At 36.0% G+C, this 18,423-nt stretch overlaps 1 protein-coding gene across 5 annotated transcripts in view; it reads left to right on the top strand.

Annotated features, from left to right (window-relative positions):
* DGKB (diacylglycerol kinase beta) overlaps positions 1 to 3,052 on the top strand; it is a 326,104-nt gene extending 323,052 nt beyond the window's left edge. For all 5 annotated transcript variants that reach the window (XM_088533501.1, XM_088533498.1, XM_088533500.1 and 2 more), the window contains one exon: positions 1,753 to 3,052. In XM_088533501.1, the coding sequence (XP_088389627.1) occupies positions 1,753 to 1,860 (108 nt within the window). In that variant the 3' untranslated portion in view covers positions 1,861 to 3,052. The remainder of the gene's footprint in view (positions 1 to 1,752) is intronic.
* Positions 3,053 to 18,423: the final 15,371 nt, after the last annotated feature.

The following is an 18,423-nucleotide window of genomic DNA, read 5'->3' as shown; positions in this document are numbered from 1 at the left end:
ATCCCTATTGCCTCATCATGGCCAAATCTTGCAATATGCTGAGCCCTCATGTCTCTCAAAGAATTTACTCACAGCAGCTGCACATTACTTTATGTATTGATCCTTAGGTTCTGGTTGATGTCATCACTATTTCTGAGCCCCAGAGTATGTCTTATGAAGGAAATTAGAGAAATCTTTGAGGATTTCCAGGACCAGATCATCAGCTGGTATAAAGTGACATCAATGGAGTAATGCCAATTTATCCCAATTACAGATTTGGCTTCAAAAGTCATGCCTGAAGCAGAATTTCTTGTGAGAAAATATGTTTACGCCAATCCTTGAAAGCAGGACTTATTTTCTTTGTGAATATAATTTAGGTTGCCAAAAAATGATATACTAAATTTGATATTAACGAAGAATGTTGACAAAAAGAAGTCACATCTGAAATATGAGACTAATGAACTAAGGTGCCATGAAAATTAACATTTGGAGAATAAAAGCTATCATATAGTTAAACAAACCTACTCTGATTTTTATGTTTCTCTCTCTCTAGACTGTTAAGTAGATTTCCACCCCAAGAAATATCCTGATCTATATTTTAATGAACCTCTGCACGTGACATACATTTTTTGTTTCATTACTATTAGTGAATGACAAGTGAAGCATATTCATTTTAACTTGAAAATGTCAGGTATGCACTTTAAGAGATATATTTTTCCAGTTTTTAATGAGGTGGTGTTTCTTCTTGAAGGAAATACCCATCTCTGATGTGGGTACTGTGCAGGTGACAACTGATATTTAATAAGTGATGGTTCTTGTATTAGTCGTAGTTCACTAAAGAAAATGTCTCGGATTGCTTTTGAAAAACTCTTAGCATCACTAGCCCAAAGGCAAGATGTGACCTTTTTATTACATAATGAGAATCATTTATTATCTTACAATGTATCTTAAAGTCACAGACAAAATGCCACTTTGATAATTGCTTTCAATTAGCTTTGAGCATAGCATACATTCATAAAATGTCTTCTCTAATTTAGACTTGAATTAGAGAAAATTGCAGACATAATCTACTTTAAGGTTGTCTCATTTAAGGTGATTCGTAGTTTTATATCAAAGAAATCAAAATGGGTGGCTTTAGAGCAGTCTCGTAAAGTATTTTAAGAAGGCTTTTCAATATTTGAGTCTATTCTATTGCCAATTAATTAACAAATTACAATGCTAGTTCATAATTCTTGACCTTTTTTGTGTGTTAATTTTTGACTTTCATTCATAATGGTTATTTTGAAATCAAGCAGTGTCTTGTGTTAGAAGTACAGCACAATTAGATTTATAATTAAAGCATGCAAAGATACAGCTTATGCCTTAATAGTAAGCAACAAGTTGGTCTGTCGGCATGTTTGTCCTTTCCAGCTTTTAAATTAAAATTACCTTATAGATATGTAAATTATTCAACAGCTAGCAATGAATCTCACACCCCAAAACTAGGATCACATATTGGCATGTATTTCATAATGTATAATTCATACTATTGACTTTGAATATAATTTAAAGTATTTGTGATAACAATGATCATGCAATTAGCTTATTGCGTATGTAGTATCATTCACAAAAAACACAGATCCTTTCATCTTCAGCTAAATGAAGATGGTTCAGGACTCACATTGAAAGATGGTTTAAAGATGGCTCAGGTATTTTGGATGTTTGTTATTTGGATGTTTATAGAAATTGAACTAGCTCTAGGGATAACTCTATTTTTCTTCTTTCTTCCCTCAGATTAAAATAACCCACAAGAACCAAGCACCCATGTTGATGGGACCACCTCCAAAAACTGGTCTTTTCTCTTCTATCATCAAAAGAACAAGGAACCACACCAAGGAATAAGCCTATGTAGTTTAGTTTTTAGAAAAACAATTAGCTGTGTTGGGCTTTGGCATAATTTATGCTGGAAATCTTTCAAGAGTTTTAGAATATCTTCCACTTGCAAAATCAAGGATTTTAGTTTAACAGTTTCTGTGACTGAGCTAATGTAAAACTATGCTATTAGAAAAAATATATATATTGTCACAGTTTTGTAGGCATTTTGCATGAAGAAAGCAGATGTTTACATAAAGTGATACAGCATATTTTTTGTTGCATGCATTACCATTTACTAATTTGTGGGATAATTCCGCCATGGAATATGGGAAGAGAATGCCATGGGTAATTTGATTTTCTCTCTATAATTCCATTTATATATATTTTTTCTTCTGCAAAGATCATATGCCATAGTTTCAATAATATTTCTTGGACAAGCATTTTCAGGTCAGGAACTGATTGGACCTATTGCAGAGTAAGGTTTATTACAGATCTCATTAATCTATACTTCTGGTTTCACTTTTTTTTTTCTACACTGAGAATTTTTTTTTTTTCAGCTAAGTATTAAAATCATATATCTTATTCTGATTTGTCATATGTATATGAGTAACTGCACCTACAGAAAACACTTAACTGAACTCCCATGCGTGCAGTATTCACGTGACTGTTTACTCTTGTAAAGGCTTTTTCAAGACTGGAAGTCAAAAGCAAGTTTGAGCAAAAGCTACAGAACTAAGGAGATCTTACGAAGCACGAAGGTAGTAATGTTTGCAAAATTCATCATTGGCACTGTTTGCTGAAACACTAAAGTTATTGTAAGAAGCAATAAATCTCTTTGACATGGAAAACTTCAAATCATTCTACATATTGACCGATAGTACAGTGTGTATGCACACAAATAACCAAAGCTCATGCCTAATAAAGAGCATTTCCCACCAAAGATTTAGTGAAGGATGCTTCAGAGAAATGGGTTAATGCATAATTAATCAAGCTCACTGAAGTAGACTCACTTCTGAAAATTTACAGTTCTTTTGATTACCTTGGCAATGTCCAGACAAATGCTGGCGTAGGAAAAACATTAAATTAATTGCATATAATGCTCATTTTTTATTCGTTTCATAAGTTGGCAGGCAGAGACACATACTGAAAAATTAAAGTGATATCTAATTTTATTGTCATTATTATTTATAAATTTATACTATCCATAATTTACTCATCCTCTAAATTAGTCTCTTAAGGAAAAGATATAAATTGTTACCTAGTCCCCTATTATCGTCTGATGTCTAGGATCAAAGCATTTCGTATAAAGATTTGGGGAGGCAGTTGTTCAGGTTTTGCTTTCTTAGGCCTCTGAGAGACTTCCTAAGAACATAGAAATCATACTGCAGGGATTTGTCTGAGGTTTGCACAGCACTGTTTAATGTTGAAAGGAAGTCCAAAAATGGCAACTTTTTTCAATTTTGCATAAAAACATACAGCCTCAATAAAAACTTTTTGTGCAGTCTTAACACTGGTCTTTGTTTAGAATGACCTACTCGTCATCTCTGCACGTCTTAAGTTATCAGAGATTTCATCAAAAAAAAAACAGAAAAAGATACAACTTTGCTTGAAATGCATGACTTATCAGTTTTCTCACACTTTTATCTAGACTTTAAAGTGTTAATGACTTATTAAATCTATTTTTCTATTGATTCATTCACCCATAAAAAACAATATTTCATTATTCTGTAGCGCACGGTACTGTGCATGTATTTAAATAAAGTTGCTGTCATTTGTTCCTCAATATCCGATATTCAACAAAATCCTAATTTATATATAAGACACAGAAATAAAAGCCAGTATATAGTTGGTAAGGATTATGTCTTTGAAATATGCAGTCAGTGTTCTGTAAACATTAGGAGGTAAAAAACAATTAATGTTGCATTCAGCATTAGGTAGAAAAACACAATGGCAATTATTTGCTAAAACTAAGATCTTATAATTCACCATTATTGGGTCCAGTGGTGTTGACAATTACAGTTATTATAGGAGAGAAACTATACTTTTCCTGTATAATGCACGCACACGTATACTCAGAAGAAAGCATTTGATGGAGTTCTTAACTGTAAACATACATAAGTATAGAGCAAAAGATATTTGCATAAAGAAGGAAGTTGCTGACATAATGTTACATAAAGTGTACATTGATTTTATGAAATTATGGTTAAAGGTGATAAATATTTTCACATAACGTGACATAGAATTTTCTACCAGTGCACTCAACTTTTTGTGGCAAAAATGTGTTTAATGATAATATATAATGTGCTCTCTATGATTATCTCATGAACACTGTATCTCTGAAAACAAATAAAAGGATACATCAGCTATTCTTTAATAATGTATGAAATTTTAACTGTACTAGTCTGTGAACAGCAAATTGTTGACAACACATTTTTTCATGTAAAGAGGAATAGATGGGTTCATGTAATCACAATTATATACTGTTGCAGCTATACATATTTAAGGTGAGTCAGATCTGTTGAAGAAGTCAGTGTATATCGAAGTCTCACTGAAGGAGAAGTGCTTTTATTTATTTATTTATTTTTACTATTTTACTAGCTATTGGCACTTGCTGTAACAGTTAAATTATGATTGTGATTCTACTAATCTTGACTTTTTTAAAGATAGCCTCTAGTGATAAATTGAAGTTGAAAGCACTGACGATGAAGAGAAATAAAATACAATACATATTATATAATATGAAAGGGAAATATTACGTTTAGAACATGTCACTTGTCTTCTGTTTTCTTCAGGGAAAATAACCCTAATGAAATTTTACATTGGTATATGGTGAAGTGGTATATGGTTATTGTGGCCAGAAACGAAGTAACGCACAAGCCAGATCTGGAAACTGAATCTGTATTAAGAGTGCCCCGTATGGCCGTAGGCTAAAATCAGTGGCAGGTGGGTGCACTCCATGAGCATGGGCATACTCTGTAGAAACTCCTGCTCTGTAGTAGAAAGTCTGTCAAAGTTTGCTGGTGTTGCAAACAGGGGCTTGTTCCAGGGTGGGCTTCTTGAGTCCTGTAGGCCATTCTCCCTAGGACTCTGAATTTTTAGCTGAAATAAGCGAGTTTGGTGTTTCCTGTGAAACGGTCCCAAAGCCAGTAAACCTGTAGAAGGTAACATCTGGGGCAGGAAGATCCAAACAGGTTTGAAGCTGGCATAGGATAGTGCATTTACAGGCGTGCAGCACCAGGCCTGTAGGCCTGTGCTGACTTCATGCTGAACTATTAAGTGACAAAACTCATTTTTTTCAGGAGCATAGGGTTATTTCTGTAAGCATGTAAATGGCTCTATGAGAATATCTGTCTGTTTTTTAGCAAACCCTTAGAAACAATTGTAGAAATGTCTAAGCCAGGTGGAGCTTTGGGAGTAGGGGATTCATATTTATGTGGTACTGAGTGTGTGAGTAATGCTGCCAGACACTATTAATTTTGCATGTATGGACATAGAGCCAGCTTCAAGTTAGAGTGGGGTCAGATGCCTTTTAGGCAAAGACTCTGGAAAATTTCAGTCTAGTTATTTCCTGTTTCTATATCATACATGGCAATAAAGTTGTGTCTCAGAATTAAGTCATGATTAATGGATTGTGTGTTTGTGTGTGTGTGGCATGGAGACCGATGGAGCTTTTCCATTCTCAAGTTCTTTTTTATTTAACAAGAACTGAAGTGAACAAACTTCTGCATGACCATTGACTTCCATTTTATCAAATTGCCCTACAGCTCGACACTATAAATAGGAGACAATATGTTCTAGGCATCCAGAATCTCTTGGCATGCTGATATTTCAGAGGCTGATTTTTTTTTTTCACTTTCTGATTCATGATTCAAAGAGACTACCTGAGAAGCACTTGGGGAGCTCTTTAAATATGAGTCATACAAAGAGTAAGTGATAATCACCAGGCTTTGTTATTTATAGAAAGGTGGTAGCTATGTTGATGGTAAAGCAGCACAGTTTCAGAGTGAAGGGCAGATTTGTAATAAACATGGAAAATAATTTGCCTGATCTAAATGAATGACTAAGCAAAGGCTTTGAATTTTCAAGTCTAGATTTTAGTCCAAGGTGGATAGTTACTGAAAATAAATACTTAGCTGCTTGTTGACGTATTTGAAATACTTTTTTTTTTTTTTTTAACCTGGGGTTAAATTCACATTCCGCGAGGCAACATAGCAATTTATACTAATCAGTAGCTTTTCTGGACAGGGAAGTGCACACTTGTTTCTCTCTGAGTGAAACACATACTTACAGACCATGCTCTGCCTGTCAGAAAGAAAATACAAGATGTCAGTCTCTAGGCCTGTCAGTCTATTTACATTAAATGCAAAGAACTTCAAGAAAAATTATTTGTTACTTTAGATAGCAGAAAGAACCTGGTGATTTGTATATCATTTGGTGAGACAATGAGGCACTGCAAAATGAGCATCAGTTAACTGCTGCAAAGGTTTAGTGGTGAATATGAATGAATCTTCCAAACCTCTCTCTTTACACTAGAATTACGAAGACAAATATCAGCTCAATTGAGAGAGAAACATTCTTTATGATTATGGAGCACAAGTAAGTAAGCAAGGGCAAGAGAGCATATTCCATTTGACTTGAAGTTTACTTCCAAATGTTTCAGCTCAGCCCATCAATCATATTGCTGAAAGAACAGCCAACAACTCTTAATTTTAGGAAGCTTAGTGAAGTTGGGGAAAAAGTTTGCTTTGGATTTTTTCCTGAGCAATATGAGCTTGTTACAACTCCAGTCACTTTACTACTCCAGTCACTGTTTCTTAGGACTATATTATGAACAGTAGGTTTTTCTGTTGGATAGTTTTTGTTTTTTTGAAAACCAGTAAAATGTGGCTGTCTGATTATGGTTCAGTAATTAATATATTAATACAATTAGTTTATAAGAAGACATTTTAGAAATCCTGTCCAAGAGTCAGTTCGCAAAGTCAAGCCTTGCACTGAGATATGACATTTGGCTTTCGTATCTGACATCTCACACATTTCACCCTAGAGCTGCTCAAAAATGCTTTAGACTACTCGAGGGGAGGAGAAGGAAACCTTCCTAAATTGATTTAACTTTCATTGCATTAATATATCATAACAAAATCAGATTTATGTTTTGAAGGTCAAAATGCCTTATGGTTGGATGTAAAAAGGAAATGTAAGGTCTTATTTTGATTGCTGTTTCTTTAGTGCAATAATTATCTGCTATTAAACTGAAAAGTGATTGGCATAATGCTCTTATTTTATTTCAGTCAGAACACAATTATTTTGTTGGCTGTCTGAGAATTTTGAAAGTTTTAGTATTTGTTCCAGCTGCTAAAATGAAACTTCCAGGCTTAACACAGCTGTAATTGTCACCAAGATAAGAGGCTGCAAGTAAAATTCTAGTCTTCATGTAATATTCATTTCTGTGATTACAATAGTTGCACATCTCTTGAGATTTATCTTAAATAGACTGATTTTTGCATTGTTGTTACTTCTCTATTAGATTAATTGCTCAAAAAACAGCATCATTGACAAAATATGTATAAAGCTTCTGGGTGTTTATTTTGTTTATTGTTTATTGTCCAGTGGTGCAAGACAGTGGACAACAATCATTCAATCACATGGATAAGGCATTTGTGTTTTCACAAAACTACACTGTTGCTCCTAAATGTATCTCTCAATCTTTTGGCTGATTTATCAGGTAATATTGTGTAGTAGCTAATCTGAGAACACTTTTCAGCTAATGGTTACCTAAATATGTTTAATGCCTAAAGTTTTGCTGTTCCTCCTCTAGTAGCTGTACCTTTATTGCTCTATAATGTTAGCATGTCTAACCCAATTGATATCATGCTTAAAACCTTGCCGCGACAATCAGCAGCCCTGTTTTTATGGTCCTGGGACAAGAGGTGAATGGACTTGCATGAGGTTAATGGGGCTTTAAGAAAAAAGTTATGTTCCTTCAGTGCAAGATAAGGTTCCTTTCTTCTGCAGGAACCCTGTCACTTTATCAGGTATAACAGCTTTCTCTGCCAAAGAGTTGAGATAGTAGTCTGTGTGAATGATTCCTTGGACTGCCTGCTGAATCTTGGGGAAAAAAAAAAATCTTATGGCAGATGCCAATTGTTCTCCATTGGTCTGACTGTAGAAATATGCACTACTATGAGAGCTGGTCAAACCATTCAGATACAACCAGAACAGCTGTTTGGCAATTAACAACTACGAGCAGAGTAGAATGCCTGGGATCAGGTACACAGAAGCAAAGCTAATGCAAAGTGTTAGGAACTTTGAAACACATTAGACTACTTCTAGTAATTTCTGGAGTCATGTCTGTATAAAAATATAACAGTACTGAAAGGTAATTACTGTGGTAATTTACCATAGATATTATGAAAAGGAGTGTGTGTTTCCCCATCTCAAATATAGTATGAAAAGTAGCTTTTTAAAGCTGTTTCTACTGTATGCTTCCACTCCAAAATACATTACAATGGTAACTGTAATATAAATCTTCCTATAAAAGATGATTTTTTTAAAGAAGTTCAGTAAAATAAGATTTTAAGGAATCTGAAATACCTTCCAGCCTAAGACCACGCCTAAGGTTAGCAAAGAGATCTGAAGGAAGAATCAAGTGATGCCTTTTCCATCTCTGCTCAGAAAAAGTTTTCAAGATAGGAGTATTTTAGCCAAATTACAATCTTTCTTTAGTCTTGCATTTCAAATTGTTTGTACATGAACTTGGGCAGTTACTTTGGAATGAAGAAGACACAACCGTTTAAGTGGGAATTGAGAATTTTTTTTTTTTTTTACCAGATTCTGGTACTCCTTGCTTGAAGAACTCTCAGTAGCTTTTTCTTAAGAGTAGTAGAAGCAGCCTACTTGCAAGGAATATATACACAAAGGTAGTCATTATTGGTTTATTTACTTGGTTCCTCTAAAGTGTTAAAATACCATTGTATTTTAACCGGTGTAATCAGCACAGCTCAGAGATGGCTACTATGAATACTTTTTTGGTATGATCAGTGCTGGCAAAGGACTTGCACAGGCGACAATCCACATTAAACTATATAGATAATGTATGTATTACTCTACTCCTGATGCACCAAATTGGATCTACTTGAGGGCATTTTAAATCCTAATTAATACAAAATGTGACTAAAGCATAACTTTGGAGGCCAGGGTTAAAATATTATAACCGATGTCCAAAAAACAGAAATTTTAAGCATTCCATGTCCCTAAAACTTACTGAAACCATGAACCAACATTTCCCCACTTCTTTCACCTGAGTGCTCTTGTCTTTCTACACTTGTGCTGTTGGTCTATCTCCACAAAAACTTAGCCTCATGAGAGTGTATGGAATATGTTTTCAGTTTTATTGTCTCAATGGCTGGTGGTTAGGCATCATGCTGGGAAATGCAATTTTGAAGTTTCTGTTGTTAACGAAGAAATCAGACTTCTACTTTTAGGCAAACACTATAACTGCTATAACTTGGGGAGATGAAAGGCAGGGGGCTGCTTGTTGTACTGTGTGTTGTGAGGGTTTTTGTTTGTTTTGTTTTAGAATGAGTCCTGCTTAAGGACCTGATTTCAGACCTGGTGCTTTGAATCTCAAAAGCATGAGGATACTGCAACTCCAACTAGGTGGAGTTTACTTTAGTGGTTTATTTTGCATTTGCCAGCTCACACGCAAATTTTATGGACTGCATGTGTAAATAGTCTCTCCTCTTACTCTTCAGGGTCTTAAAAACCTATCTTCACTCTCTGAATCATTGTGTGGAGGTAATGTAACACCAAAGCTGAGCACACATAAATAACTGCTTTGGACCTAACTGTAAAGACCTGCGTGTTCTACAGAATAGTGACTTGGTATCGAATTCTGTATCGTTGCCTTACGGGGCTCCCACACAGTGCTGCAAAACCATGTCTGTGTACAGCAGAATACAACCCACTCCCAATTATTTCTGCTTAGAGTAGCTGCTGTCTTTGGATTTCTTATGTGCTTAAAACAGCAGTGACGCAGTAATGAGTCAGGCCTTTGACAGTGCTTGAATACCCAGTGCGAGGTGCTATATGAAATGATAGCTATATTTTTAAGGCAGGTGTGCAAACCCTGATTAGCATGTGATACATCAGAGGTATGCAAATTGTGTACAAAGTGCACATATTTATTCTTTGGCATTTACATACAGCTTTTTTGTGCAGTATCACTCAATGTCCGGGCATTCTGACTACTGCTTTGTCATCTCTGGTACCTACTGTGCATCTTAAAGCTTTTGCTGTCCTACGGTACAATGCCAATCTCATAGCTCATTCATTTCACTGTTATTAGCTTATTAATCAGCAGTTAGTGTAAAACAATATAGTGAAACATAGCAAGATATATTTTGTGGCATTGTGTGAGGAAGAGTAGTACTCAGTTTTCCTGAGACTAAAAAGCACTCTTATTCCTTAAGAAAATGTTGCATGTGGAACTTTTTTTCTGTTTTGTTTGGTTGATTTTTTAAAGCTCTGCTGCTGTGTTAAAGGAGGACTGTGAATACTTACTTTAAAGTAATCATTTTAATTGTTAGATGGCTAAACTGAGTGCTGGGAACATGTGGATCTTTGCATTCAACCATTGCTGAGTTGCATTCATCTATTCCTATGCATGTCGCTAGGCTGCTGTGATACTTAGCAGTACTTCATTGCTCTGACTTCTGGATGATGTCTAATCTGCGTCTTTATCTTTAGTCATAAAGTAACATCAAGTTCTCCAAATTCTTCTCAATCTTTGGAAACTTCTTTTAATTTTCCATCACTTTCTTTTTTCCTGTTTGCTTCCTTTGCTCTTGTTCATGCACTTCTAATTGTAGTACTTGTTATTTAGTATCTCAGTTACAGTTCATGTAAGACTTTTTTTTTTTCCTACTTGGATCCATTTAAAAGTCACTTCTAGGAGTCTCAGTCTCTCAGCTCACAATTTTATCCTCTCTTTAACTGTCCTCCAACCTCCTCTTATTTTTTTTCTCCCGTTGCATTAAATATAAGCTATTTTCCTTCACTTTTTATGTCTAATGCCTATCTTACTATAAGGTATTTCTATATGAATATATATGTATATAAACAAATCATTCTATTTGATACAAAGACAAATACTTTGCTTTCTTTCTGGGGGCTTGGGGAGGATGGTACAAGAAGATGGGGCTTCCTCCATATCCTCTATTGGAATAACATCAAGCACAATAGGTGTTCTGGTCCGGGGCTACTTCATTTAAATGTTGCAGCAACAGAAATAGATTCATGCAATTTTTTTGTTGTTGGCGAATGCATTTGTAGCCCAATTATGATAATTTTGCAGATCCTATATACACAAGGTCTGCAGAGAGTGTGAATCCAGGTAGGAGCCTGAATTCCTACCTAGGATTCCTGCCCCAGGAACTAGGAATCAGGGGCCTGGGACATCTGCCCTATGAGGAAAGACTGAGGGAGCTGGGCCTGTTCCTCCTGGAGAAGAGAAGGCTGAGAGGGGATCTAATCAGTGTCTATAAGTACCTCAAGGGAGGCAGTGAGAAGGATGGTGCTGGCCTCTTTTCACTGGTGGCGACCAACAGAACTAGGGGAAACAGCCAGAAACAGAAACTGAAGCACCAAAAGTTCCACAGGAACTTTAGAAAAAAAAATTAACAGTGAGAGTGACAGAGCCCTGGAACAGGCTGCCCGGAGAGGTCGTGGAGTCTCCTTCTCTGGAGATCTTCAAAACCCGCTTGGATGCAGTCCTGTGCCACGTGCTCTAGGTGACCCTGCATGTGCAGGGGGGTTGGACTAGATGACCTCTAGAGGTCCCTTCCAACCTTAAGCATTCTATGATTCTATGATTCTAGGTAGAGGATTTGCTCTATCACCATTTCAGTTTCCTATTCCAAAACTCTTTCATTTATACCCTATTGTGTTGGCTAACAATGCAACTGTAACATATTTTGCTTTTCTACTGCACCATCTCTGCTAGTAGTTGGACCAGTAGGATCTCCAAGGATGTATCTTTAATTGCAGTTTCCTGAGATCTCCAAAAAGCATTCCCAGACCCAGCAACCTTGGAGGCTTTTTCTAGGGATGCCGAACACTAAGCATCAATTCCTTCTTTCATTCCTTCTGCATATCAGAGGGAAGCTGGCCTCATGCTCATAATTGCCCATTTCATTTATGCCAGTGAGATGATCCAGTATATCTTATATGAAGAAAAAAATGCAAACAAAAATTATATGAATTCCCATCTAGACACAGGAGCCAACAGCTTATTTTTACATTCTGTATTTTGGCTGAGTATTCAGATAAAAAATACAAGACATTTCACACTATTTATATGTGCATGCAAGAAGAGAGCACGAAGGCCAGGGAGTACTACATGAAGTTGCAAAGAGAAATTCCTGGTTTAATGTGCATCCCAATGAAACAGTGGTGATGCATACTGAATGAAGTAGTAATGGTGATTTCTGAAATACAATGTATGCTGCTTTCTTTGGATATGTTTTGTTATCTGTGTTTCCTTCTGTGATAGCCTTCTTTCACTCAGTGAGAACGAGTGTTGTCAGGCTTGATCCTTATCTTTGGTAGTTAAAATCTGCAAGACTTTATTTAAAATTTATATTTATTTATATTTTACACATAAAAATATATTTAATATATAAAATGCAATAATAAAGTATAATAATAAATATATACATAATAAGAATCCAATAAAATATTTGTTTCTATTTTTGTATATGTTAAAAATAAGGAGAAATAACAAAGTAGAGAGTTGTCATAACTTCCAGTAAGCTACCTCAGTATAGTTGCCCCCACCTGTTATTTCCCATCGGTGTTCGCCCAGGTAAGATGTATACAGGGATAAAAGAGAGAAAGTAAGATTACTTGGAGTCAGGGGAAATTAATGTGTTATTTGCAACAGAGCTGAAGTGCAGTGCATTGTATGGAAGGTAGTTTTAATTAAAGCCTTTATTTCAGAAATAATAATAATAAAAAAGTAGATTGAAGTTCACATAAAAGAAAAGTTGCATTGTTTTGTGTTTTCCTGAAAGGAAACTGCCTACAACCTGAAGCTGCCCTCCATGCCAGGCTGGTTGGCCAGTCACAGAATTTGCACACATGTGAAGGAGAACGCTAGTATGATTTTAGCCTCCTGAACTGTCTACCTACATTACAGCGTAGGTTCCTGCAACTCTTTATTCTTTTACTCTTTGCAGACAGAAAAATGGCCATAAGTGGTCGTGTTTTTCCTTCTTTTCATTTGCTGGCCAGGTACAAAGAGGAAGCTAAGCACTAAATGGGGTTAAATATTTTATTTCTCCCAAGACTTCCAAGATATTTTTGAGTTTGCTGCGGTCTGTTCCTTGAACGAAAGCAAAGGGGAAATGTCACTATTGTTCTATTCTGCATTTCCTTTGCAGAAATGACAGCAATTGGCCTGGAATCTCTTCTCTTTCATTGTAATAGAAGTCCACAGCAATCAACAGAGTTGTTCCAGATTTTAGATGAGATTGGAATCTGACCTGGAATGTTAGCTGGATAAAATAAGAGTAGGATAAAGGATTGTTCTGAAAAAGTATTTCAAACTGCTTCCACCCATCTGGATTGAGTATACCAGCATCCATGTGGTTTGCAGATGTACAAAGAAAATCCAGATTCTGCTAGCTGTCCTGGTGCTGCTCCCTACCTCCCTGAGTGGTATAAGTTACAAAGCCTGTCCCCATAAGGTACTTACATATTTTAAAAGAGTTATTTTAAAAGAGATACCTTTTAAAATGGAGCTTTAAAATCAGATTCAGCTGATCTTATCTCTAAGCAGCAGTGCATGTTCAGCTCGAGAGAATTATTCACCACTTAGGGAAGTTTTAGTGGAGTGAGAAACACTGTAAAATAACTGACTTGTGGTTTTAAAATAAGAAAAATGCATGCCCTTTCAGAAGGGTACTCATCTCATCTGAGGGATGTATCTTCACATGTTGTGGAAAAGTGAATCTCTAGGTAGTAGGGTCTCTCAAATGAACTTAAGGTTTTATTTTGTCTTTTAAGTACATTAAAATCCCAAGTATAAAACTGCCTTTGATTCTGGAAACTGAGCCTGTGAAAGACATGTGAAATCATTACTGAGATATCATTTAGCCTTTCCTTTGGTGAAGTTTCTATTGGACCAGGCTGTGATCTTGCTCTGGAATTATGTTTGTAGCATTCAGCTTGTGTCAAAGTGAGACTTCTTACTGATGCACAGAATATGCAAGCTGGTTCTGAGTTTTGCTTGGAATTTGAACCACACATGGCTTTATAGAAAAGACAGTATCAAGATATCTCTTTTAATGAGCAAAGCAAAAAGCTCTGGTCATCAAAAGCCACAACATGACATTGATTTTTTGCCGATTAAACACCTCTTTAGCTACAGGCAGTTAGAACTCTGGACCTAACCCGAGATGTGCGTGTTTGCTTGTGCTTTCACTCCCTGGGAGCATTTGTTCATTTACTGCCATGCAGATAATACATTACATTTCACAGCACAGCAAGTTTAATCAGGACATGTCATCATTAATTTGTACTGATATGCACTGATGGACAGAGTTTTTTAGGAGCATGACTAGCTCTTTATCAAACAATTGTCAGTTCTGGAGGAAAAAAAGTGGTGCTATCCCCCTGTTGTCTTATAGCATCTGCTTTATCATCTGCTCACAGGAGTGCCCTTTCCCTTCTCCTCTCCTCCCCCCACACCCCGGGGTTTTCCCTTTGCAGCAGTCACTTTCAGACATCTTCATTTATTTCTGCTGATTTCTAATTCCTTTGGGAGAGATATCCGAAAGACACACTTGACTTACTGAGGCACATTGTGGTACCGAAATGGTTAAGGATGGCAAGACAAGACTAAATACTACAATCTGCATTTGATTTCTGATGCTTTCCTGTTATTTACAAAGTGTCTGTTGGAGTATCATAAATAATTTACAGTTCAAAGTGAATTCTTCTTCTAAGTGCTAGAAAGGCAAAATCGCATTTATTTCATTCACTAATGTTTCTACAGCATAGCACAAAGCATAAAAATGCTCTATAGTTTAACAAAAGAGCTATTAGAGTAGCACCAACTCAAAGGGCTCTTATAATAGCAGGTTAAGGAGAGGTGTTAGTGGTTCAGTCTTGCAGTTGCCACTGCTGAGATTAACACTTTGCTATCTATCAAGTACATTGGTATATTGTTTTGGGGAATCACACAGTGAGAATAACTCTCTGAAAGCTACATGTTATATATCAATAGCTATTCCAAGATAATAAAGATTTTAATTTTAGTCAGACATACTGTGACTTGTTTCTAACAGGTAGAAGCATCACCGCAAATTTCAAAATGAAATCATGACAGAGACTGTCAGGGAAACAAGCCATTGAAATCAAAAGTTCTGTCACTGATTTGCAGTTAGTCGCATCCACTTTAAAACATTTCTAGTCTTGTTACCACTGCAGAGACAATATACATAGTCTGAGCTTGTGTAAGAGGTGTGCTAGAAGCAGCAGCTAGACAGACCCTTGCACTACTTTTGCTGTAGAATGAAGACTTTATGCATTTTAGTCCTTAATTCTTTTTGGAGCAAGACATCCCAAATCTTACTTGGGTGGAGAAGAAGAGAAAGACAGAGGAAGAGGCAGAAGGAAAAATGGCTATAAGTCTTGGAGCAAAGCTGAAAACATAAGTTTTGTTTTTAATACACAATTTCCTATGTTCTTTTTCAATTTAAGATCTGCATAGTGATAATGCTATGTCAAGAACAGTGGCCACACCAAAAGATTTCAAAAAAAAAAAAGATCAATTATTAAAGGGAATTTCCCACCACCACTACATTCTTTTGGTAAATATCAATTTGGTAATATTAATTCAGTGCCATATATGCAGATCAAACAATGAATTCTTAAGGGACATGGAAGTTCCACTGACATATGAGCTATATTTGACACAATAAAAGACATAATTTCTGGAATTATACACTGTTTTGGTACAACAATGAAAAAAATAGGCAAACATTTGTAGAATGCAAACATAAAAACTTAGCTCACTTTTGTAAAGAGAAGAAAGTTGGAGTTAAGGATCTCTCTGTATTCAATTTATTCTAACAAAATATTTTTAGCATTATTGACACTAATTACATTTTTTTTTCAGTCAGACATGTTTATTATCAGTCATTATTTTTACACCATCTCTTCATTCTACTTGCTCCATATACTTTGCCTCCCGAAGTTGATACAAAGGCTCACTATACTCATGGTTAAAATTAGTCAGCAATAGTTACCACCGCATAACAGCTTCATGGAGCAGTTTGAAGGGGAAGGAATAAAGGAATGCAATGCACAGAAGGAACTTTAGGAAAATAGATATTAACCCTTCAAATAGATGTTTTGTCCCTAGGGATAGGTTCTTAGCTGAGGTAAATACTGGTTTGTTCAGAGTTAGTGGAGTTTATTTATTACAAGCTGCAAGCCTAGCTCCAGAAGGACAATGTCCCAACCCTTTGAAAGGGTATGTCCTGTTCCCAGGGAATACAAATCAGATGGGCCTTTTAAACAGGCCTGAGTGGAGGTTTTGTGTTCACCTGCGATTTGGGAAATGGTCCATTTTCTGAAGCCTGAAACGATTTGCAAATTTGGAGAAAGAATGTTATTGGGGGAAGGGGGAGAGGGCTATATTTTGAGGAATAAAGCTGTTCGTTAGGACACGGTGCCTATGCATCCATTTTATCAAGTAGCATACAGATAGGGGCACTTCCATGACAAGAGTCAGTGTCAACTCCCCTGTGCAGAGTGTGGACCCTCACCCCCAACTTCTACGAGAGCTGTATCCTAGATCTGATATATGGTGGTATCTTTTCTTTTCCTTTCCAAATCGTGCTTTAGATATATGCTTAAGCAAGACTACAGTGTATACTTGGGAAGGGATTAGTAAATGAAGTGCCTTTTTTACAGGGAATAGATGCCTCAGGGCAAGGAATGGGATTTTCCTGTGAATGGATGGTTTTCACAGAAGCTGCAGTTGACAGCAGAAGAAATGAGGAATTCATTAATTTGGTCAGGCTAAGCAGGCACTTCTTACAAGGCCCCTGACCTGACCTCTTAGGGCCCTTGATTCCCTTCCAGCCACACAATAAAGAGCATGGAGGTGTGAGGAACAGGAGCAAAATGACAGGGGCAAGAAAACGTTGGAGACATATTGCAAGTGGTCAGCTGGTAAAATACCCTCAGGCACAGAAAGACAGCCTTGAACAGTATATTTGACATAGATATTGATAAACTCTAATTTTCCTCCAGCGTTTTGGGTGTGCATTCCTTCTTTAATGAAGGAGTCTCAGTATATAAAGCGGAGAGGGAAATATTGTTTGTGAAACATTTAATTTCTTCAGGTTACTAAATGAACACTTATTAGTCAAGATTTCACAAGAGACTTTTACTTTATTGAACCTGGTACTTTTTTCAGCTGACAACATTTAGCAAATGAATACATACTTAATGTATGTATACTGTATATATACTGTATATATAATGAATATATACTTATATATGTTTATGAACTGAAAACTGCTATAAATGTAGCAATTATAAGTTTAAATAATGCATAATTAAGAGGTGTTGTTTCAGTGAATAAAAGTATTTACTGGTCTTTACACTTAGATATTGTCCGTTCAAACTCATCCTTACTGTATTGACTATAAAAAAGGAAAGAAATTAAGATAAAAAAAAATCTTAAGCTGAATATATTTGTAATCTGAAATGCAGTTAGCAGACAGTTTTAATGATACTGTTGTCTTCCCCCCACTGCTAACATTCAAAAACACCGTTTCTTCTGGATTTGGTTTGGCAGTTGCATCCCACTCAATATGAAGGCGTGTGAATGAGAAAATCAGTCTGCTAGCATACTATATTGGACCCAATTTCTTACTCATCTCATGGCACTAAGATTTCTTTCATCTGCAGGAATGCCAACTGATAGAGCAAATGACAGATGAAGCAATCACTTGAAACAGTTTGGCTACAGAATTTGGGATTTTTTTTTTCCTATTGTGAAATGTCCTTTGCTACTGGCAAAAAAAGTTAATGAAAAAAAAAAAGTTAAAATTTCAAAGGCACCTCTAATGAGTAAGCATACAAATATTATCCTTTTTTACTGTGATACAGGGTTTCCAAATATTTTTCCCAGATACACATGAAATGCAACAATAATTGAGTAGTTAAAGGAATAGTGCGGTGTCTTTAATTTCTGCGAGACTTGAGCTACTCTTATGAACTGACAGACTTTTGTCTAGTTTCAGAAGTAGATAAAAATAGGACATTTATATATTCTTTTAAAAAGTTATGTCTTTTTCTCCTGCCTTAAAGTCTTCTAATTTTACTCAAAAGATTTTCCCCTTAACATTTTTAGGATTTCTGATCTATTCAAAAAGAAATTCCTCTTTACAAATCCCTCACCACGAGGGCTTCTGCATTTTCACTTCTATTAATATAGTTCATACTTTATGATATATGCTAACATCTTAGAATCATAAAATAATTTCGAATGGAGCATCTGCATTTCACCTAGTC

The sequence above is a fragment of the Tinamus guttatus genome, unplaced genomic scaffold (genome assembly GCF_059628265.1).
Source record: "Tinamus guttatus ecotype Peru unplaced genomic scaffold, ASM5962826v1 Tinamus_guttatus_pri_ptg000503l, whole genome shotgun sequence".
NCBI classification, from domain to species: domain Eukaryota; kingdom Metazoa; phylum Chordata; class Aves; order Tinamiformes; family Tinamidae; genus Tinamus; species Tinamus guttatus.
Note: the sequence above shows the minus strand (reverse complement) of the source record. Positions and strands in the feature narration are given on the sequence as shown.